Genomic DNA, 24,562 nt, shown 5'->3' with positions numbered 1-24,562 from the left:
AAAGAAATCATTAGAATGTGAAAGAAGTGCCTGCGTGGTTAATTCTGCACAGGGAAACGTAATATCACTGTGCTGAAATTAACCCATTAGTTAAAAAAGACTGTTAATTTTTTGAAGGTGGTTGGGGGGTGGCGCGTAAAATGGAGATGGAGGCTCGGGGGGCCCTTCCTGACCTTCTGCCGCTACTTTACGCAGGGTGGCAGCACGAAAAACGGCCTGCCCGCCCCAGGCCAATCAAGGCCCATAAGTAGCCACTTAACAGCCACTTAAGGGCCTCCGCCCACTGTCACGGGGATTTTACCCGTGGCAAGCGGGCGGCCCAGGCCCGAGAGAAGCCGCCTGGCAAAAGCAGGCGGCTCTCTGACAGCCCGGGGGGGCGTGCCCTCATGATCGTTTACCCTGTGCCCAATGGAGGGCCACCCTTGCCTCACTGGAGCCTGACCGATCATGCCTGGTGAGGCAACAAAAATTTTCCTTGGTTCTGTGCTCCCCGACATCTTCGTCTTGAAGCTGGGCTGCAGTCCCAGCAGTGGCCAGCACTCCCAGTGGTACTGCTGGTACTAATCAGCCAATCAGCGGGCCGGCAGCTCTATTAGGCGGGACCTCCTGCCTCAAGCGGGTGGAAGTCCCACCTCAGAACATTTAAAGGCTGGGGACCCGCAAAATGCAGGTCGGATCCCCAGGCCAGGCGGAAGGGGGTTCACCACCAACTTTTCAGTCGGTGGACGGCTCCCGTCCGCCAAGGGTAAGATCCTGGCCAACAATTTTATCCTTCACAGATTATGATGTGCATATATATTCTAATGCATACCTCCAGAGAACTGAATCACCAAAGTTCTTTAACATAACAATGATACCAGAGTTAATCCCTGTGAAACCAAAAATGTCTTAAATAGTCCTCCAGGATATATAACCGTAGCCCTTTAAATGATTACTGCTCTGACGCAGTTTATAAACTACAGCGGCAAAAATACTTTTGCTATTTCTTCTGCCCTTTGCTCAATTATTGAAGTGTATTTTTATCATCAGTTGCTTACAAAGAAATGCAGCAAGAGTGCAGTTTGAGATTTGGATCTTGTGACAGTGGCAGTGAATGACCTTTTACAAGGATAGTGGTGTGCTGTCATTCTTTTACTAAGTAGTTCTCAAACCCTTTTGCATGTAACTTATGAATTATTGCCTGGCAAGGGGCTAGGGTCATGTTTTTCAGATCAAACCATTATTATTATCTACTATTTTTGGAAGATGCAAATAAATGGTTATTTGATGATGGATGCGAACCTGAGACAGCAATGTAAATATTTCATGAACATTGTGTACAAAGCAAGTATTCAAGGTTTCTTCTATGGTGGAAGTGTCCAAAGTTCAAAGCTCAAGACCCCAGTCTATCTCTGGACTGGCTACTGCTGTTACTTACCCGATTTCTTAATTGATTTAGTTGTTGTTCCATGACTTTCTCTACTACTTCTGTCTACCTTACATTCTATCTCTTCAAATATATAATAGTTTGTTATCTGCTATCAATTTCTCTTGCCTTCCCATCTCTTCTGGTCTCCATTGGTTTTCCATGGCCTGTAATTCTCAATCTCTCAGAAGCTGAGCAGTCAGTTGCGGTTTGTAGTTAAATTAAAATAAAAACTCAACCTGTGATCACACCTATTGGCAAAACTACTCTACGGGCATGTGGAACTTCCTTAATGGAGCTATACAAATGGTAATATTAGTTCTAAAGGAAAACAATAAATTGAAACCCTCATTAATCATAAAGTTCTGTTTTATTGCTTTATTAATTTTGAAACTTGCCTTGTCCATCATGCTACAAGACCAATTCTTCTGTTGAAAATCAATGGGAATTTTATTGTACTGTTTCTTTTCATTGTCTGATAACATCATGTTTTCTTTGAGTTCAAATGTCTGTGTTTATCATTGACTGATAGTCAGACTTTTCTCTGTTTGCCGAAACAACAACATGCCCAGCCCACAAATGATCGGAAGGGTTTAATCTTGATATAGACAGATACAATGATGATTCTGTTTGACATCCAGCAGTCTTGCTAATCTTGTTAAAATTTTATACAGCATGTGTCCTATTTTTTGTGTGCATCGGACCTGCTGGCCCATCAGCATTGTTCACCATCAGAATTTGTCTTTAGAAATAAAGTCAGATTATTAAATAAACACGTTACTCAACAGCGGAACTAGAGATGGATGGAACAAAAGACACTGCAATTTATTTAAGCAGTGTGAATGAGCAGAAATAAAAACAAAGACGGCTGGACGAGGGTGAATTCCACAGTAATTACCAAATCTGATTTGAATGACTACTCCCATTGTAGACGCCACTTCTACCCATATCTTGTAGGTGCAGCAACAAGGTATTAATGGCAGATTAAGAACAAAACCAAGTTGTTCTGCATTTGAGTCTTTGGAAGAATAAAGCTCCACATCTAAAGTTTTATTTGATTTAAGCCAACTTCACTTAGCTCTGGCCTGGTATAGATATATCAGTATATGTGCAACCAATAATAAACCATGTTAGTGGAAGGGTATGCAACCTGTCTGAAGACTAAACTAATGGTGGTAAGATACATGGTGGGAAGGAAAAATGCAGCATTTACCAGTAATCAAAGCAAATAATTTTTGCAAGAAGTTGTAGTGACAAATTCACAATTGTTATTTCTCCAATGTATGAGTATTACAGATCCATAAAATACAGATCTTCATCTCCGAGAAATATCATTGCAAATAGCTAGTGTCTGCACTAAATTTTGCTGCATGGATCAAAAACTGAAAATGGGTGGCGTAAAATGAAAATGAATGCATTAAGTTTAATAATGCGATGATTATAAAGCAGTGGCTGTGTTGTGAGAGTCAGATGATTGTAAACCACTCTTGCTTTCCCCTCTCTTTCTGACACAATTCTGAATCTTGCACATAGATCACTGCTGGCACTCATTGACATGTCTCCAGCCAGCCACGCAGAGAAATACTTTCAAGCAAATGCCAGTCCAAGCTAATTAAAAGCTTTGTTAAACACAAAAAGAAGCTTTCCATTTAAGATAATTCAACCAATCCCACAGGATGCTTGCATTTGAATTGAATGGCCTCATTCACCCTCATTTAACCTGGCACTGCTGAGAGTAAGAACTGCCAGCCCGCTGATTGGCTGGAAGCTCACTGAGGCGGGACTTCCTCCCTCAAGTGGGTGGAAGTCCCGCCTCGGGACAATTAAAGCCTGGGGACTAGTAAAATGCGGGACGGATCCCTGGGCTAGGCGGAAGTGGGTTCATCACCAACTTTTACGTCGGTGGCGAATTCCCGTCCGCCTAAGGTAAAATCCACCCCTAGGTTCTATATTCTTTCCTCCCTGCTTTCACCCCTAACCCTTCTCCCTATCACTTTTCCCCTCCTCTAAATAAAGCTTAGCTCATGTAAACCTAATCAGTGCTTAGCTTCACAGCTCAACCTGATCCATTTCCCCATTTTAAAGCTTGCCATGCATGGAAAGGAATAATGGGAATGGGGGAGGGTTGAGTAGAAGTGTAATTGCAATAGCCAAAATTCATACTTTCTCTGTTTGATCTGCTGAAATTATATGCAGTTATCGTTTATCATGTTATCGACAGCATGCGACATGCACTAAAGAGTTGTTTGAAAAGATGGACCCACATGTTTGAAATGAGGGACGTCTTAAATTTGTGCAGCTTGTCTCAGACCACCCAGACCGACTCATTGTGGTAACCGTGCAGCTCCGTCCTCTTTGTTTCAGCTGTTGGTTTGTTGAAAATGTTCAAAGTGACAGAGTATTCCTGTGAACACTTACATATCACACTGCAGACATAGAAATTAAGTTTTCTACAGACATAAAAGTGTAATGTATTATGCTGAGAACAAGAAACATGCATTACGCAGTTCAATCCTAAAATGGCAAAGGAGTGTCCTATTAATTGCATAGGTTTCCGATTTAAAATATCTAAATCTGCTGTGCACTCTCTATGGTGGTCACCAGGCTGCCAATTCGAAGGACCCTTGCAAAATGGTGACGGTAAGTTTTTTCACACAATTTTATGAGAGCTACTGCCTTGTTCCCATTGGGTGGGAAATCTCAATCAAATTATTGCATAATTCTGACTAATTTGATGACACATTGTTTTGATTCAATGTTTAAGATTATTACATTACCATGGAATAATCACAGCATTTTATCACAAACAACGAAAAGAACAAGTTGCAACATTTTATTTTTAAGAGTATTTTATGAAATGAATCCCAATGATTTGGAAATACAATATGTAACCTCCGGATGTCTCAAAGCACCTTACAGCCAATGAGCTAGTTTTGAAGTGTAGTCACTGTTGTAATATTGTAAGAAGGGCATGTTTACACCACCTTTAGCATGGCTTTGCAGCAGTGCTAAAGATAACACATATACTATTTCACCAACAGATTGAATCAATCTCTAGGTCTGACTTTACACTTCAAACTCACTATCCTCTAACCTCCAAACTCTCAAAGCTGGTGGTTCATGATCCAAACTGCAGATCGTATATCATAGTTTAAACACTATCTTCCAGAGTTTGGGTCTCAAAAGGGAAAGGATACAATAGCTGAATGGTTATGCCACTTGGTTGGTAACCCTGTGGTTGAGAGTTCAAATCCCACAACTTGGCAAGTTGTAAAATTTAATTAATTAAATCTGGTTATCCAGCAGTTTCATGGTTTTTTTATGGTAATTTTCAGGTTGGCACCAGAAAGAATGATCATAAACAGTACTGAATTGTCGTAAGAACCCAATAGGTTCATTAATGTCCCTCAGGGGAGGGACCATGCCACCCTTACCTTCTTTGCCTCTTCCATAAGTAGTCAGAGCATCTTAGTCAAATGGGCACTCACTCACAATGCACCATTTCTGATTGTACAATTATAGGGCCCTAGAGTATAACAATGAGACCCCCATGTGAGCCAATATCTGTGATCTTTACACATGTATTGCTTCAATTTCTCCACAGATGGACCAACTTAACACTGGACGAGGTAAAACTTGGTTCAAATAGTTGAGATGATTTATTCCATGGTGAGGTTAAAATATAGAACAATGTCATAATCAGGTTTTTTAATTTCAATCAATACACCTTTCTCCCCAGAATAACATAAAAATTATAAAGATGCTATAATACCTGCCTTCAGTGGATCACCTTGTTTGATTTAAGCACAATAACTGCCCTGCATTTTGACTTATTGTTCCTGCCTCTTCAGGGGCCTTTTGCTAATCTACATGGGAAAGGTTATTGGTGGCCGATGGTGGGGGGGAACGAGAGTTAGGTGGGCCCAGAATTTCACACCACTAGCTGGAGCACCAGTTTGCTGACACCATCCTGCCCCTGAGACATTTTCGACAAGGCTGAGTCGGAGGCAGGACAGCTACCTGCCCATAAGCAGCAGCCAATTAAGATATATATGGTGCCTATTAAGGCCCTTCTCTTGTGCCAACTGGAATTTTCCAGTTGGCAAGCGGGCCCCTTACTGCAGCCGAAACACGGCCAGTGAGAGGAGGCAGCCTGCAGGTGGGAGATGGTGGGGTGGCAGGGGTCAGCACTCCATTCTGTTAGACCCCCCCATCTCCTGCCATGCCCATCCATTGGAGGGGTTGCCCCTCCATGATCATGGTCTGGCAGCTGTCGCCATTTTTTACAAACACCATTATGCGGCACTCCTGTGCGTGCACACTCTCTCTCTCTCTCTGTCCAGACATCATCCGTCAGCAGTTCCCAACTCAGAAGGTGGGGCTGCCGATGTTTAACCGCTGGTGGGCCTCATATTGACCCTCCAGACTTTGGAGCCTACCTGCCATCCTTAATTGGATGGTGAGTGTGCCCTCTGGCCACTAATTGGCCTGCTCGCCAAAAATTGTGTCTACTGACTTTTCCTGTCACGGTGCGAGTTCGGGACCTGCATTTGGTTTTCCAAATGGAAAATCTAGCCCCTTTATAAGTGTCTCTGTTCTAATCCACCTCCTGACAGATAGAGAACAAAGCATTTTCCAGCATGAGAGGTGTTTTCTGATGACCTAGAGAAGCTAATGAATCATTCATTTAGTCTCAATTTCTGTTTAGCACCCTATGTTTCGGTGCCATTTTTTAATAATGTACAAACACACATTGGGCTGAATTTTATAGAGCCCTCGACATCAGGAACGGTGGTGGGGCAGGGGGGCATGAAGATTGCTCCGGATGAGGCCCACCACTGACCCGGACGCTGCCAGGGCCTGTACCAATCTCAACGGAGGCGGAGAGGCCTCGTGGCAGCCCCGCCACCCCCCTCCCCCAGCCACTCGGCGACAGGACACATTTTACATTTTTAAATAAATTAATTTACCTGCATTAATGAAGTTCCTGTCGCTTCCTGATTTGCTGCCATGATCTTCATCCTGGCGGCTGGCACTGCTGCGCCTTTGCATTCCTGTCTGGGAAAACGAGGTGCGATACCTGTGGGGAGCAGTGAGGAGGTAATTTTCTCAGTGCAGGAAGGAGGGAGCGGGGTCAAACTTACCTGATTGGTCAAGGGGATGATGGGAAGGGGTAAAGGACAAAGGTTCTGAACTTTGTGGGGGGGGAAGGTCAGGTACTGAAGGTAAGTATTTTGGGAGGTTTGCTAGAGGGCAGGAATGACATGTAAGGCTATTGGGGGGTGGGAGATGGTCTGGAAAGATTTTTAAAATTATTTTTAATATTTTTAAATGCGCTGCCCCTTTAGAAACATACATAGAAACATAGAAAATGGGAGCAACTGTAGGTCATTCGGCCCTTCAAGCTTGATCCGCCATTCATTATGATCACGGCTGATCATCCAACTCAGTAGCCTGTTCCCGCTTTCCCCCCATACCCTTTGTTCCCTTTAGAACCAAGAGCTATATCTAACACCTTCTTGAAAACATACAATGTTTTGGCCTCAACTGCTTTCTGTGGTAGCGAATTCCACAGGCTCACCACTCTCTGGGTGAAAAAATTTATCATCTCAGTCCTGAAAGGTTTACCCATATCCTGAGACTGTGTCCCCTGGTTCTGGACTCCCCCACCATCGGGAACATCCTTCCTGCATCTACCCTGTCAAGTCCTGTTAGAATTTTATAGGTTTCTATGAGATTTAAAAATTCAAACAGTCATTTAAAAATGGCGCCAGCGACCGCGCGGTGATAACAGACACTGTTGCCGGGGACGACTCACCCAGCCGCTCTACGTCATCAAGGGTGCAGTCCACCCCGGGCATGTTAATGAGCCGCCGCGTTTAAGATTGCGGAGGCTCTGCGGCGGCCTCATAAAATCCAGCCCATTAAATCCAGCAGTAAAAGTAGCGCATTTTCCAAATCGTTTCACTGGAAAAAGGTCAAAACAGTTGTAAAAGTGACAGTGTTGCTTGGACTACTTTTACAGGTTGTACTTAAAACGTTCTGCTGACTCAGGGAGGATTTGCTGGGCCTCCTCTTTTCTCAGCCTATCCCCAATTTAAACCATTTATATTAAGTTAAATTAATTTACAACAGCAGTGAATTGAGTTCCACGCTCTGTCTTCTCTGTGTAGGGACTGATGGTCCTCTTGCCTCTTGGCATATAATTATCTGTGCTGCCATTCCTTTGATACTGAGTTGGGAGCTCTTCCTTGATTGTTTAGAAAATTTGAATAAATCCATTCCCAACAATGATAACAGATCCTGAATATCAAGAGGTTCTTTGAAACTCCATATCCATGAATATGCCCTTTAAGTCCATGAATACTATAAATGGGCCAGTGTTTATGTGTTTTAAACTGAAACCTGACATTTGAATTCTCTTAACTTTAAAGGTAATATCTCTGATCTGTTAGTTAAGTAAGGCACAATGGTGCATGTTGACAGTGTTCAGAGAGTCGAGAGGTTTTAGGGTTTTATGAACCACTGTAGCATTCATTTCCTTGTTAGTGTTCATTCTAAACATACCAAGCAGCAGTGTTTTATGGTCCTGTAGTATTCCAAAACTGGCTGCTGGGAGGTGTCCCTAGATTTTGTCTTCTGCTCAAAACCTCCACCTTGCAACATGGCTGAGATCAGCAGCTCATTGTATAACATTTTATATATGGAGCAAAAATACTGGTTGTAGAGTTGAAAAGATGATGCCACAAAATATCTGAATCTCATTTTAATAATTAGGTGCCAAATAACTGCAAGTACTGAATGCAGTGTGCAGAACCTGGAGAACAATCTGTACGACTGGTCATGATATAATTTCCTGCATGAATTTTATCAGAACCCCTTTGTGCTTTCGCCACACAGGCTCACCTTGTAGCGGCCTTTGAACAAAGCTTAGCAAACATGACGGGAAGATTGCAGAGCTTAACTATGACTGCCGAGCAGAAGGTGAGTGTTGTCTGTCCCTTATATTATGTGCACTCTAATCTATTAAGCTTTTGCTTCACTGAGAAGGTGGTCAGTTTTTGGACAAATGGAGCTGTGGGGAGCAAGGTTAAATTAGGGGCAAGTATCTTTAAGAGAATCATATCATCATGATCAGCTGCTCGAAGAACAGGAATATGAATTAGACATTGCTTCTCATGCCCTCAAGATTTCCTATGTTACTATAATGTATTGTTCACATTATACCTTTTGATTGTACGGCAAAGAAATAGAAATTCATTTCCAACTAGACTACCATGAGTAATACAGTTTACAAGATAAAACACTATCCATTTGTGTATATGTTTCACATAGTAAGCAGTACTTTGGCTTTGAGAAAAGCCAGTAGCAAATTAATTACAGTTAACATGACAATAACAAAATACAGTTTCTTTTCAGGAGCATTTTAATATCACCATTTTTATAATATTCAGGATTCTGAACTTAACGAATTGAGAAAGACTATCGAACTGCTCAAGAAGCAGAATGCTGCTGCCCAGGCTGCAATAAACGGAGTTATCAACACACCTGAGCTCTCCTGTAAAGGTAGGAAAGCAAATGCAGAAATGTTTATATATTCCTTCAAGAATTATTTGTGGGAAAATTTTCTATTCATTATATTTACCCACTATGACATTTGCTTATGGAATAAATAAAAGCCATATATTAATGCACCGTTCTGATACATAAGCATTATAAAATCGCTTTTTGAAAGGAAAGTCACACAGCTCATTAGACAACCTGACTGATAGTTTTTCAATGCAAAAGTACACTTGGACCACTTTTATCTCCATTATGCCTTAGCACAAAACTATATCTCTCTAGAACAATAGAAAATCATTGCAATTGACCATGTTTTACCAAGATAATATTTGCAGCATTAGGCTCTTATTATATTTGTGAATGAGTGAATTTGGTAGTGACAATATAACTGAAGTGAAAAGACAAGTAACACACTTCTGTCACTGATTTTTTTTTTACAAGAAGAGCCTGTTCTTTTCCTCCTCATCTTGGGGAGACTGAAATCAGTTGTGCCATTCCTATCATCGCCCTGCAGTTATCTGCTAACTAAACGGAGACCAGGGAACAAATCTCGTTCTTCTCAGCCCATATGGTTGTATATTTACCCATTGAGTTATCAGAGAAGTTCAGAGTTCCTAATGGTGGTGATGAGACAAATAACCTGACAGCACCATATGAAATGGACAGTTCATTGGTATATTAAGTAATTGTAAGTTATACACTGTTATGAGGTAGAAGGAATTCACTGCACTGTATTTATTGACACTTCAAAAGCCTTTGCCCAGTTGTGCAGAATATTCCTAAAACAAGTGAAACAACTTTAGCTCAGTGTTGCTCCATTTAGACCAAGAAAATGCAAGGTTCAATCCCTGATCTATGTTTATTTAGCTGATCTCAGCAAGGACAATGATAGAAGTACTGCCAATGGACACAGGGGAGCTACCAGTAGATTATTCCAGAAGGATTACTGAACAGACGCTTATTACTAAAGGTTCAGGAGTAATTTAAAAGGAATTGATAGAATAGAGAGAAACTTTTTCTGCTGGTGGGGGAATCTAGGACAAGGGGATGAGAGAAAAAAACTCAGAGGGGAGGACCCACCATCCATTGTTAACTAAAAATGTTAAAGATGGGTGGAAGGTCAAAAGATTGGACAGAATATAAAAAACAGCCAAGAACAACTAAAAGATTCATAAGGAGAGGAAAATTAGAGTACGAGCGAAAGCTGGCTAGAAATATAAAACAGATATTAAGAGTTTCTATAGATACTTAAAAAGGAAAAGAGTTAACAAAGTGAGCATTGGTCCTATAGAAAGTGAGTCTGGAGAATTACTAATGGAAAATAAGGAGATGGCAGATGAATTGAACAGGTATTTTGTGTTGGTTTTCACCACAGAGGATACAAGTAACATCCCAGAAATAGCTGTAAATCAGGGAATTGGTACTGGGCACATTGTTGGAGCTGTGGGCTGACATGTCCCTGGGTCCTGATGGACTTCATCCTGGGGTCATAAAAGAAGTGCTAGTGAGATACTTGATGCGTTGGTTTTGATTTTCCAAAATTCCCTAGATTCGGAGAAGATTCCACTCGATTGTTAAATAACCAATGTAACTCATTTATTCCAAAAGGGAGGGATACAGAAAGAAGGAAACTACACATCAGTTAGCTTAACATCTGTCATAGGGAAAATGTTAGCTATTATTAAAGACGTTATAGCAGGGCATTTAGAAAAATTCAAGGTAATCAGGCAGAGTCAATGTGATTCTGTGGAAGGGAAACCATGTTTAACCAATTTATTGAAGTATTTTGAAGAAGTAAAATGTACTGTGGATAAAGGGTAACTGGTGGATGTATTGCACTTAGATTTCCAGAAGGCATTTGATAGGGTGCCACATCAAAAGTTAATGTGGAAAATAAAAGCGCATGGTGTAAGGGGTAACATTTTGGCATGGATAGAAGATTGGCTAGCTAACAGGAAACAGAGAGTAGGCATAAATGGGTTATTTTCTGGTTGGCAAGATGTAACGAGTGGTGAGCCACAGGGATCTGTGCTGGGGCCTCAACTTTTACAATTATATAAATGACTTTGATGAAGGGACCGAAAGTATGGTTGCTAAATTTGCCGATGACACGAAGATAGGTAGGAAAGTAAGTTGTGAGGAGGTCATAAGGAGGCTACAAAGAGATATGGATAGGTTAAGTGAGTGGGCAAAGATCTGGCAAATGGAGTTTAATGTGGGAAAATGTGAAATTGTCCATTTTGGCATGAAGAATAAAAAAGAGGCATATTATCTAAATGGTGAGAGATTGCAGAGCTCTGAGTTGCAGAGGGATCTGGGTGTCCTAGTGCATGAATCGCAAAAGGTTAGTATGCAGGTATAGCATGTCATTAGAAACGCTAATAGAATGTTATCATTTTTTGTGAAGGGAATTGAATACAAAAGTAGGGAGGTTATGCTTCAGTTATACAGGGCATTGATTAGACCACATCTGGAGTACTGTGTACAGTATTGGCCTCCATATTTAAAGAAGGAGATAATTGCATTCGAAGCAGTTCAGAGAAGGTTTACTAGACTAATACCTGCAATGGGCGAGTTGTCTTATGAGGAAAGGTTGGACAGGCTAAGCTTGTATTTGCTGGAGTTTAGAAGAGTAAGAGGTGACTTGATTGAAACACGTAAGATTCTGACGGGTCTTGAGAGAGTGAATGTGGAAAGGATGTTTCCTCTTGTGGGAGAATCTAGAACTAGGGATCACTGTTTAAAAATAAAGGGTCGCCCATTTAAGACAGAGATGAGGAGAAATATTTTCTCTGAGGGACATGAGTCTCTGGAACTTTCTTCCTCAAAAGGCAGTGGAAGCAGAGTCTTTGAATATTTTTAAGGCAGAGGTAGATAGATTGTTGATAAGCAAAGGGGCTTGAAAGGTTATTGGGGGTAGGCGGGAATGTGGAGTTGAGGTTACAATCAGATCAGCCATGATCTTATTGAATGGTGGAGCAGGCTCGAGGGGCCGAATGGCCTACTTTTGCTGCTAATCTGTATGTTCGTATGTAAGGGGACTTGACCTTAAAATCAGAGCCAAGCCATTCAGGAGAGCAAAGGGTGGTAGAAATGTGGAACTGTCTCCCACAAAAAGTAATACATGCTAGCTCAATTAATAATGTTAAATTTGAGATTGGTAGATTTTTTCTCAGCAATGATATAAAGGGATATGGAGCCCAAGTAGGTGGATGGAGTTAAGATGCAGATTAGCCATGATCTTATTGAATGGTAGAATATGCTGGAGAGGCTGAATGGCTTATTCCCATTCCTATGTTCCAAACAAAGCTATTAATCTTACTTCAATTCCATTTAAAATTATGGAATTGATTATCGTGAGTAAACTTGGTCATCTGTACAGCAACAAGTTCGTAAACAGTAGTCAGACTTGATTGAGAGATGATACTGTCTGCTCTGTTGCCCTGTTTCATTTGAGGAGGTGAGAATCCTAGTCAGTTGTGGTAAAACCTACAACTGTTGCTGAAAAATGAGAGAAATTTAAGCATCATGAAAGTGAGAAGATTCCAAGTGCCAGAATTTTGAGGAAAGGCAAGAAGAGACTTGGGACTTTTTCACCTAGAATTGGGGTTTTAAAAAAAAAGACAAAAGCCTTTTTAAAAAATAATAGTATTTTCATCTTCCAAAAAGGTCATTGATTCTTCAAGTTAGACATCTTGTGGTATTGGGGATGGTCTCAGAAGAGGTCAGTTGGACATACATTGAGTACTTGCCTAATTTGGGTGATGAAGCACGGGGCCTTTGAAGTCCTGAAAACATTGCATAGGGAAGCTGTTGTTTTGATCCATAGTGTCAGAGGGCTAAGTTCAACCAGATATGGGGTGCACACTTACAGAAAGGGACACACCCCACCTGCTCAAGTACATAGAGCTCAGTTACCGATTGGCAAGAGCTAATCCTTAGGAACTTCCAAATGTGTGCAAGTGAACCACCTAAATCTGCACAGTTTATTGATGGAGACCACGATAAACTTCCTGCTGCTTTTAGCCAGAGGCACCCTTTCCTTTAGGGTATTTGCTAATCGGAAGATCTGCAGACAAAAGGGGAAAAATCTCAATCCCCAGTGATGAGTCTATCCCATGAATGAGCCAAGCTAGCTAATCAATCATCAGCATAGAGACTTGCTTTCTTCCTTTTTCCCTCACCCCCAGGGGATACTGGATACAATGGTGGGGGTGGGGTAACTGTAGGTTCACTCTGGATACATGAACTAGGCTGGAGCTGAACTCCCTTTCTGATCTGCAATGATCTTTTTACAGAATTCATTTCTAAGTATATAGCAAGACAATAAGAGAGATTACAGACGCAATTTAGGTACTGTGATTCATGAGTAATCTAGTAGCAGATATAGAGCAAGGTTAACAAAAGTTGTGTTCTGACTTTACGATAAAAATCTATGAGATTACCTTAATCCAACGTGTCAATCAAATGAGGACATGCAATTGAAATGCACTGAAGAAATTATATTGAGTTAGTTCTGTTATCACTGCAATTTATTTACACCAGGAAACGGTACATCTCAGTCAGCAGACCTAAGGATCCGCCGGCAGCATTCATCAGACAGTGTGTCCAGTATTAACAGCGCCACCAGTCATTCGAGTGTGGGCAGCAGTGCCGAGGTGGATTCCAAGAAAAAGAAGAAGAAAAACTGGGTAAGTCGATGGCTTTAAACTTTTGAGTGCTCTTAAATCAAGATTCCATCCACAGTGCCCTGCACAAATTCACATGCGCCAGGCCAAGTTTGCAAGTCAGGGGAATTTTGTGTTGCTGTATATGGCCTAAGGCATGAACACCATATATAACAAGGAGATTGTTATATTTGATAAATGTTGTGATGTTCAGCTAAAAGTTCAGATTCTGTTAGTTTTTGGCAAAATGGTGATTATATACTTCATCCGGTCGTTTTTGCAAGAGGGTTTGACTCAAAATGGAAATTTCAAACCCTTGGTGAAAAAAGCTTTATCTCTTTCTCACTTTGGTGCCAATAAGGTTTCCTCATTGTCTGTTTTCCCAGCTTAGGATACATATATAGAGGCAAGCAGGCATGATTAATGAGAGAAGGCAAAATGGAACAGGGCAAACTTATTTAATAATAATATGTGTAATATTGTTAGAATTGAGCATGTTTGGTTATATATTGATGGTGACCTCAAATAATCTGCAGTGAATACGAATGCTAAACCAAGACCTTGTGAAAATCAGTTACCAAAAACGAATTCAAGGTATCCTACATGCCCTGTTGGCTAGTAGGCTGCATGCATTATTATTTGACTTTGTGAATTAAGTTGCAGTGCCTCAGGCATCATGAGTTATTTTGTTATTTTAGCTGTTACCTCAGTGTTATGCCTGCTTTCTTCATTACACACACATTGTTGAATACCAAACAAGTACCTCTGTGTGCAGATGTCCGCAGATTTTCTGCATAGCAGTACAAGAAGTTTAACACTTTAATCTTCAGCTGTATTAGGGGTCTCAAGCTCACGCCCACCCCCTCAGAGTTGCTGCTCTGATTTTATTCTTCCGAGGGTATGCTTCTGCTGTACCTTTTATAGTCACAAATCATTCATCCCAACTATCTAAATGATTCTATCCACACAATTTGGGACATGGTCAACTGCCTGGCAAAGCTGTGGGCAGACGTCCCACCCTTCTGCCCCCTACAAGGATCTGTGACATTTCAGGCTCATTGTTGAATATATTCAAGACTCAGATCAATAAATTTTTGATCTCTCAGAGAATCAAGGGATATAGGGAGTGGACAGGAAAGGGGAGTTGAGGTAGAAGATCAGCCATGTTCGAGGGACCGTGTGGTCCACTCCTGCTCCTATTCCTTATGTTCATGTTCTTGAAACTGTCTATCACAAAATTCAGGTTAAATGACCATTTTGAAAATTGAATTTGAGTTACCAGTATATAAAATTATTTAGTAAGATGATGTGTAAGAAGGCATTCCAGCTATTCAATAGGAGCTGTTAGATGGAGTGCTCATGTCTCGTTATCTATAGTTTGTTCATATGCTTGCAGATACTAATGTAATATATTGTGCCAGGAGTTGAGAGCTAAATATGTTTGTTATGTTTGTTGTTGAGCTGTATTCAAACTCTCAAAGAGCTGATATGAAATTGTAGCCATTGACATTTGTTGAAGAGTAGCATTTTGGGTCATTTATAGTTCAGAAGAGGTTTAGCTACAAATAATATTAATCAAATGTTTTGATATTATTTTTATGTTTTTTTGTCTGATAACAAACATCATCTTGTTGCATGTCATTTAGTTTTGACCCATTCTGTCTATTAAATTATCGTTAAAGCTTTCATTAACCACTATAATAAATGCCACTGAAATTTTAGTTGCAAATAATGTTATTTTGATGTATGTATTTTAAGAACCATTCGAATGTTCTCCTGGAAGTGTAGCTCTGACTAGTTGAAAGTTTGCATGCAGTCAGTGATTATAATTCAAACAGCAAATCACATATTCATTCTGCTTCTCCTAATAATTGGTTTACAGCTTAGAGCTGACATATCCATCTTGCTGCAAAATAATTCCAAAGATCACAAATTTCCACAACACTGTGGAAACCAGATCTTCATTTGTCTAGTTGGCTTTATCACAGCCACCATTACCAATGGAACTTTGTAGAATTTATTTATCAAATACATTTGTTCAAAATTAAAATTAGTTTGTTGTCTTCTCTTCTCTTTCCCTGTGCTTGCACACTTCATGGCAGGTTTATGAGGTAAGTATAACCTTATACTTGCAGATCACCTTAAACCTAGCATGACAGAATATACCCTTGGTATAGCACACAAATCAGGAAACAGTTAAATAGAGGGGGTCTTTTCAACTTCCCTCTGTAGTTTGCTATTCTGCACTGCTGTGGGAATAATACCTACTTGAGCATGTCTTCATTATCACATGCGAATTTTGGATAAGTATTTCACACTTAATACGCCACAGATGTTAAGTCGCTCCTCAAACATGCAGCAGTGTAGTAGGACATAGTTTGGCACGTGGTAAATTTCTAATCTGGGCTGCATCATAGTGTTATGGTGGCAAATGGAAGCCAAGAGGTTTTTCTTGTATCAAGGGTGAGAGCATGTCAGGCTACTCTTCCTAGAGGCTGCTGATAGAGAAGGATTGGCAGAGCAGGTCCTCTTGGTGAAAAAGTGCTAAAGAGTGAAAGGGAGGAAATAAATTTCTGACTTGGGGTATTGTACATCTAACGGTTGTCTCGCAGTTTCTTCCGTTCTGAGTGGTCTGACATCAGAAGGTCAAGTAACATTAAATGTAGATGACAAAGAGAATTCTGGACAGTTTGATCAGTTGATATACTATTAGAAATATAGTTTTGATGAAACTTTGTTAAATAATTTTTGTAGTATTTAAACTTTATCTTAATATTAATTAGTGACTTTTTTTCAAAACATTTTTTTTCCTCCAATAAAATCAGTGAAGTGCTGATTTATGTTGGGGCAGTTGGGGTGAGGGGGAAGGGGCAATTTTAACCCCAGGCAGTTGGCAGGCAATGCAGATTGTGTGGAGGGGGTGGGGGTTGAGACGCAGTGAATGGGTCAGTAGTTGGGTGGCAGGTTTTTGGACAGCGAGCAGTAAGTATGGCACATGAGTTTCAGATCGGGACTGCCCAGCTACCATCCAGCAGATGGACATAATTGGCTCCATGTTTTCCGGCAGATTAATGTCGCTAATGGACGGATTGCTGCAGCTGTTGAATACGCTTAACCCTTTGTAGACATGCCTCAGCACTTAAGCACAAAACAAAGCAAAGTCAGTGTGTTCTTTTTCTTTGAAGCAATGTGTTGTTTGGGTAATGGCAATGTAATTTACTGGATCCTTAACTATATACTGGAGTTTATGACCGACCTTACCTTGTGAGCTCTGGTAGAGATCTGGATAAGACCTGGATGTGTTTTTTCTCTCAAATCTAGTTTCAAATTCCTGACTTCACTGGAGATCAAGACCGCGTTTCTGCACTGGACTACATTGGAAAAAATGTAAGACCCTGCTTCCGTCTATAATCTGATGCCATTTTTTTTGTTTTTCTGATCTGTGAGCATTGGAAAAGATCTGGAAAAATTTAGATCTTCTTTGAAACATGGCTTCAAATTTCTGGACTTTTTTCAACATCAAGACGACGCTTTTGCTCTGGACTACACTAGTTATAGCATAAAACCCAACTTCATCTCTGAATTGCTGATCAAAGTTACTTTAAATATCACAACAGAGCAGTTTACTGTCCTTCCCCGACTACTGCTGTGATTGAGAGACTTTAATCTCCTGCTAAACCTGTGACTGGCCACTGGTTATACTGGTTTTTCTGCTTCAGCCTGTTCCTGGCCAGAAAATCACTCGCCTGCGCTGAGTTCACTCCTAAGCGACCTACAGTCATCTCAGACTGACCACCTGAGGGCACAGTACCTGGAGGGTTCAGGGGATGGAGGTGACAGCCTGGAGGTGGGAAGCAGCGACCTGTAGCTGTTTGTTTTGCACACCTGGAGGACTAGATCACACCTACTTTTGTCCCGATCTTGAGCCTTGCTGGTTGGTGCCCTCAACATTATCAACAACATCAAGAGCTAATGGTTAAGGGAGTAAACCCAACAAGATTTGGAGTGGAGTCCCATTAGGCAGTTGGTGTTTCCCTCAAGTTATCACCTTCCACCAACTCCTACAACCGAATAGGCCCCAAACATATAGGCTTTCGTCTTTCCTCTGGACACCAGAGGGGGGCACAAATGCTCCTCCTAAAAACATGCTCCTCCTAAAACCATGCCTACGCTATGTTGCAAACAAAGAAAGGTAACCTTTCAGCTTGGAAGCTGGAATGTGAGGACCGTGTCCTGGTATGAACAATGACCCACATTCCAGAACTGGTGTATGCAAGACAGCCCTGATTGATTGTGAGCTACATAAGCTTGGTGTCGACATTGCCGCTCTACAGGAAACCAGATTAGCTGATGCAGGCTCTATTTGAGAGGCTAATTACACCTTCTACTGACTTGGAAAGAGCGCTGAAGATCGCCGTGAGCTTGATGTAGGCTTCACAGTGAGTAACCGGCTGATAGTCAATTGAGCACCAGTAGCAACCTCAGAGCACCTCATCTCCTTGTGATTATCATCCAATGGTGGCACAGTCAACATCATATGCGCCTATGCATCAACTTTGACTGCCAGCATCTCAGATAAAGAGCATTTCTATAACTCCCCTCGGTGACATTCTGAGGAACATTCCAAATGGCGAGAGGTTATTCATCCTGGGTGACTTCAACGCAGGTGTTGGAGCAGACAGTGATTCATGGCCAACGTTCTTCATTCATTGTGGGGAGGACAAGATCAATGATAACAGACAATGCCTTCTTGAGCTTTGTGCCCTGAATGGACTCTACATCACCAACACCTTCTTCCAGGGCAGACATCGCTACAAGGTATCATGGTGTCACTCAAGATCTGGTCATTGGCACCAACTAGATCTAGTCATCACAAGGAGGTGCAATCTGCCCAGTGATCTTCACACCTGCACCTACCATTGCACAGATTGTGACACCAACGGTTCTCTTATCAGCAGCAGAGTGAAGGTGCACCTCTGAAAGTTCAATGGCTCCAAACACAAAGGCCCACCACACATCAATGTCCCTTGCATAAGCAATTATGCCTAATACCTGCACTTAGCACTGCAGCTAGAACACTTGCTACCTGCCAAAGCCTTAACGGGAAGCATGGATGCTGGCATTGATGAAGCTTGGAAGTCACAAAGCTCAATTAAAGGTGAAGCAGCAGAAGCATCATTTGGTAAAGGTGGAACCCGCAACAAGGGCTTGTTTGAAACCTACTCATCTGAGATGGTATCTGTCATTGATGCAAAAAATAAAGCCTACCTGATGCACAGCATAAACCTAACAGCTAAGACACTGCATGACCTGAAAGTAGCCAAGACAGCAATGCAAAGGAGAGGGAGATAATGCATAAACAAACACTGGATCAGCTTATGTCAAGAAATCCAAACTGCATGTGACAAAGGAAATCTACAAACTATGTACAAAGGGATCAAGAGGGTGCTTGGCCCTGCCATCAGCAAAGTTGCTCCCCTAAAGTCGGCAGATGGTGAAGTACTCACTGACAGAAGTAAACAGATGCTGGGCTGAACACTACTGCGAGCTGTACTCTTGTGAGTCAGTCATCTACCAGTCTGCGCTTGACGCTCTCCTGCAACATCCTGTCATGGATGTGTTAGATGAAGAACCGTCATCATTGGAGCTCAAAAAGGCCATAGACCACCTAGTGAACAGATGGGCACCAGGCAAGGACGGAATCCCAGTCGAACTGCTCAAACATGACAAGTCCCATTTATTGCCACAACTTCATGACCTTCTCCTTCTCTGCTGGAAAGTAAGCTCTGTTCCACAGGAGCTGCGTGACACCAAAATCATCACACTATTAAAAAAAACAAAAGCGACAGAGGAGACTGCAACAGATGCAGGGGCATCTCACTCCTTAGCGTCACAGGGAAGGCCTTTGCTAGGGTCATACTTAAAAGACTCCATTTACTTGCAGACTGAGTGTACCCGGAAGCGCAGTGCGGTTTCTATGTCAGCAGATCTACTGTTGATATGATCTTCTTCATACGCTAGCTACAACAGAAGTGTAGGGAGCATGGAACCTTAATTTCGTAGATTTCACTAAGGCATTTGTGAAGAAAAATGATATGCCAAATGAGGAATTTTAATTAATCGGTTGGAATCTTACATTAATCTTTTAATGGTAAAAATCCTGCAGTTAACTTTTAAAAAAACTGGCAGCCAAGACGGCCAGCGCAATTTGCATCTGAAACAGCTTTTCACATTCCAAGGCTTCCAATAGGAGACAGAAGTCTGAGGAGCATGGACTCAGAATAATGGCTTGCTCTAAGCGATTGAATTATCCAAGATGGCTTCATTAGCACAGCATTCAAAGCAATCCTAACAGCTTGACTTTGATAGAGCAAACCCATCCAAGTGTAAATATTGGCATCCCGGGGCCTGGGGAGCCAATTCTGAACCTTGAATCTCATTAGAAGGTTCCAGAGAATACACTGCGGCAGTCATGTGACTGTCTGTCCATCTCTGTGAAAGCTGAGAATTTCCTTGAACAAAGAGAGACAAACAGAAACTCAGACTGTGCAGCAGCAGAAAGGCTGTGTGCCTCCCTCTCTCTTTCTCTTTCTCTCTCTCTGTGCAGATAACGCCACAAGTTTGAAAACTTTGTGACTGTGGACCATCCAAACCTACAGATTGCTACTGCCAAAGACCAGGGGAAGGGAGCCACCTACAAGTCCACCTCCAAGAAAATCCTGAGCCAAGCAGACCAGTCACAAAGTGCAGCATGACCAGCCAAAGACTTCAAGAATACAACTTCATCTGGAAGACCACAGAATGATCCAACCTCACAGACTGTGTATTTAATTTTTATTTACTCTGGACTCTAATCCAACCACAAAATCTACTTTTCACTCTGTAATTTTTTTTATTCGTTCGTCGGCTGTCAGCTTCGCTGGCTAGGCCAGCAGTTGTTGCCATCCCTAATTGCCCTTGAGAAGGTGGTGGTGAGCTGCCTTCTTGAACCGCTGGAGTCCTTGGGGTGCAGGTACACCCTCAGTGCTGTTAGGAAGGGAGTTCCAGGATTTTGAACCAGCGACAGTGAAGGAAAGGCGATATAGTTCCAAGTCAGGATGGTGTGTGGCTTGGGAGGAGATCTTGCATCTGCTGCTCTCGTCCTTCTAGGTGGTAGCGGTCGCTGGTTTGGAAGGTGCTGTTGAAAGAGCCTTGGTGAGTTGCTTGGAGATGGTATACACTGCTGCCACTGTGCGTCAGTGGTGGAGGGAGTGAATGTTGAAGGTGGTGGATGGGGTGCCAATCAAGCGGGCTGCTTTGTCCTGGATGGTGTCAATCATCTTGAGTGTTGTGGGAGCTGCACCCATCCAGGCAAGCGGAGAGTATTTTTTCACACTCCTGACTTGTGCCTTGTAGATGGTGGACAGCATTTGGGAGACAGGAGGTGAGTTACTCGCCGCAGAATTCCTTGCCTTTGACATGCTCTTGTAGCCACAGCATTTATGTAGCTATTCCCGTTCAGTTTCTGGTCAATGGTAACTCCCAGGATGTTGATAGTGGGGGATTCAGCGATGGTAATGCCATTGAATATTAGATTCTTTCTTGTTGGAGAGGGTCATTGCCAGGCACTTGTGTGGCACAAATGTTACTTGCCATTTATCAGCCCAAGCCTGGATGCTGTCCAAGTCTTGCTGCATTTCTACACTGACTGCTTCAGTATCTGACCAGTTGCGAATGGTGCTGAACATTGTTCAATCATCAGCGAACATCCCCACTTCTGACCTTATGATTGAAGGAAGGTCATTGATGAAGCAGCTGAAGATAGTTGGGCCTAGGACACTGCACTGAGGAACTCCTGCAGTAATGTCCTGGGACTGAGATGATTGACCTCCAACAACCACAACCATCTTTCTTTGCGCTAGGTATGACTCCAACCAGCGGAGAGTTTTCCCCCTGATTCCCATTGACTCCAGTTTTGCTCGGGCTCATTGATGCCATACTCAGTCAAATGCTGCCTTGATGTCAAGGGCAGTCACACTCACTTCATCTCTGGAGTTCAGCTCTTTTGTCCATGTTTGGACCAAGGCTGTAATGAGGTCAGGAACTGAGTGGCCCTGGCAGAACCCAAACTGAGCATCAGTGATAAGGTTATTGCTGAGCAAGTGCCGCTTGATAGCACTGTCGATGACCCCTTCCATCACTTTGCTGATGATCGACAGTAGACTGATAGGACGATAATTGGCCAGGTTGGATTTGTCCTGTTTTTTGCGCACAGGATATACCTGGGCAATTTTCCACATTGCTGGGTAGATGCCAGTATTGTAGCTGTATTGGAACAGCTTTGCTAGGGGTGAGGCTAATTCTGGAGCACAAGTCTTCAGTACTGTTGCCAGAATGTTGTCAGGGCCAATAGCCTTTGCAGTATTCAGTGCCTTCAGCCGTTTCTTGATATCACGCGGAGTGAATCAGATTGGCTGAAGACTGGCATCTGTGATGCTGGGGACCTCAGGAGGAGGCTGAGATGGGTCATCCATTCGGCACTTCGGGCTGAAGATTGTTGCAAATGCTTCAGCCTTGTTTTTTTACACTGATGTGCTGGGCTCTCCCATCGTCGAGGATGGGGATATTTGTGGAGCCTCTTCCGCCTGTCAGTTGTTTAATTGTCCACCACCATTCACGACTGGATGTGGCAGGACTGCAGAGCTTAGATCTGATCCGTTGGTTGTGGGATCACTTAGGCCTGTCTATTGCATGCTGCTTCCTCTGTTTGGCATGCAAGTAGTCCTGGGTTGTAGCTTCTGTTTGTGTGTGTGTGATTCACGTGTGAATGTGTGATGGATGTGTAGCATATTTTTACATTTTTCGGGTTTAGATTGTTAAGTATAATGAACGTAACTTTTTTTTGTTTAAACTTAAGAAAACCTGTCTGATTAGTTCTTTCACAATCACATTAAAGGTGAAAGGTAAAACGCTCACTGAGGTGGTAAGCACAACCATTGTTTAAAAAGGAATAAACCCTGTTGTGATCAAATAAGAGGAAGGGCAAGAGGGGTGACTGTGACCCCCACTCCTCACCTGACCATAACACATTCAACACCGTCAGCAGAGCAGGGCTCTACGGGATTTTGGGAAAAATTGGTTGTTCACTGAAGTTCCTCAGTCTCATCCGCTCCTTCCATAACAACATCCACTGCACTGTACAGTTTGATGGCTCCACTTCTGACAGTTTCGGAGTGAAGAATGGAGTGAAACAGGGTTGTGTTCTAGCCCCCACTCTGTTTGGCATCTTCCTGTCCATATTCCTGACCTTCGCCTGCCCTGCAGATTTGGAACGAGTCTACTTGCACACTAGGTCAGACGACAAGCTCTACAATCTATTAAGGTTGAAAGCGAAGACAAAAACACATCACGTCCTGATCAGAGAACACTTCTACGCTGATGATGCTGCACTAGTCGCTTACACGGAAACTCAGCTACAAAGACTCATGGACTGGCTCTCCCGTGCCTGTAATTTGTTCTCCTTGACTATAAGCGTCAAGACAGCCGTGGTCATGGGACAAGGTGTTGTATCTCCGCTCCTGATCACTAAATAACACCCCTCTGGAAGTGGTTAGCAAATTCTGCTGCCGTGGGTCCATGGTAACAGACAATCTGTTCCTTGATGCAGAGCTCAATACACACATAGGGAAAACAGCTGTCACCTTTGGCTGACTTGTGAAACACACTTGGGATAATACCAAGCTGACTCTTAGGGCCAAGCTGATGGCTTATTAGGCCTGTGTTCTCTGCAGCTTGCTGTATGGCTGTGAAATATGGGTTATTTACAGATACCAGGAAAAGAAGCTCAACAATTTCCATCTTTGCTGTCTGCGGTACATTATGGGTATATCCTAGCAGGACAAAATCACAAATGTGGCAGTCCTCTCAAAGGCAGAGCTCCCAAGCGTGTTGCCAGTAATCAAACAGAGGCGGTTTCAGTGGATCGGACATGTCTGCAGGATGGAAGACAGTCGCATACCCAAGGACCTTCTGTGTTGTGAGGTAGCTGGGACCAGACGATCACTGGGACGCCAAAGCTCCGTTTCAAGGTTGCTTGCAAGCGTGATATGAAGGCCCTAAATGTCGACTATTGTACTTGGGAGTCACTAGCTGACGAAAGAGGGAAATAATGTCACAACCTCTGGACTGGTGTGCACTATCATGATGACCAGTTGCTACAGCAGCTTGGCAACAGGCGCCAACATCAAAAACAACTCACAGCATCACTTGGCAGCTGCACATGTGGCACTTGTGGCAGAACTTGCCTCTCCAGGATTGGCCTTCACAGCCATCAGCAAAGGTGCACCAAGAGAAGATACTCCACCTAAATGGATTCTTTGCTGCATGTCCTTCATCTTTTGTGGATGGAAGAATGCCAACCTAACCTATCAATCCCAGTCTCAACTGAACACTCAAACTTGAGCTTTCTTGAAGTACATGTTTGCCAGTCTGTGGCAAGGAGGGAAGAAAAATAAAACTGGTGTGTGAGGAATCCATGCCTACATTGCAAAATGTACCTTATGGCTTACTGGCGGGTAGACAACAGCACTGTTGATGCATCCTTCGATGTCGTAAGTAATGGTCTTAAAATTAATCTGGCTTTTGGGAGTGTGCTGGACAATTTTCTCTGAATTATCCAAAAAGGCAGACATTATTAATGGTGCAATTCATTTAAATGTTGGCGTTTTCAATTCTTCTTGTTTTGTTTGTGACCCTGTTGTGGTGTGCTTCTCATTATGGCATGCATTTTTGGTTGGCTGTCAAGTATTCTAATCTAGTGGGAACTTTAAGAGGATATTTATTTTATTTGCTTTACAAACATATAGTGAAGGTTTTGATCAGGTTTACCAGAAAAAATTGTTGCGCCAGTGAAAAATGTTTTTAAAGGAGACAATAGGGTCTACTTTAA

The 24,562-nt window shown here is 42.4% G+C and overlaps 1 protein-coding gene across 13 annotated transcripts in view; it reads left to right on the top strand.

Moving 5' to 3' along the window:
- Nucleotides 1-24,562, top strand: part of LOC137377146 (neuron navigator 2-like) — a 984,055-nt gene that overhangs the window by 920,692 nt on the left and 38,801 nt on the right. For all 13 annotated transcript variants that reach the window (XM_068046509.1, XM_068046511.1, XM_068046512.1 and 10 more), the window contains 3 exons: nucleotides 8,306-8,389; nucleotides 8,860-8,971; nucleotides 13,514-13,659. In XM_068046509.1, the coding sequence (XP_067902610.1) occupies nucleotides 8,306-8,389; nucleotides 8,860-8,971; nucleotides 13,514-13,659 (342 nt within the window). The remainder of the gene's footprint in view (nucleotides 1-8,305; nucleotides 8,390-8,859; nucleotides 8,972-13,513; nucleotides 13,660-24,562) is intronic.

This window comes from Heterodontus francisci, chromosome 14 (assembly GCF_036365525.1).
Source record: "Heterodontus francisci isolate sHetFra1 chromosome 14, sHetFra1.hap1, whole genome shotgun sequence".
NCBI lineage: Eukaryota > Metazoa > Chordata > Chondrichthyes > Heterodontiformes > Heterodontidae > Heterodontus > Heterodontus francisci.
The sequence above is the reverse complement of the archived record's forward strand: the minus strand, read 5'-3'. Positions and strand labels throughout refer to the sequence as shown.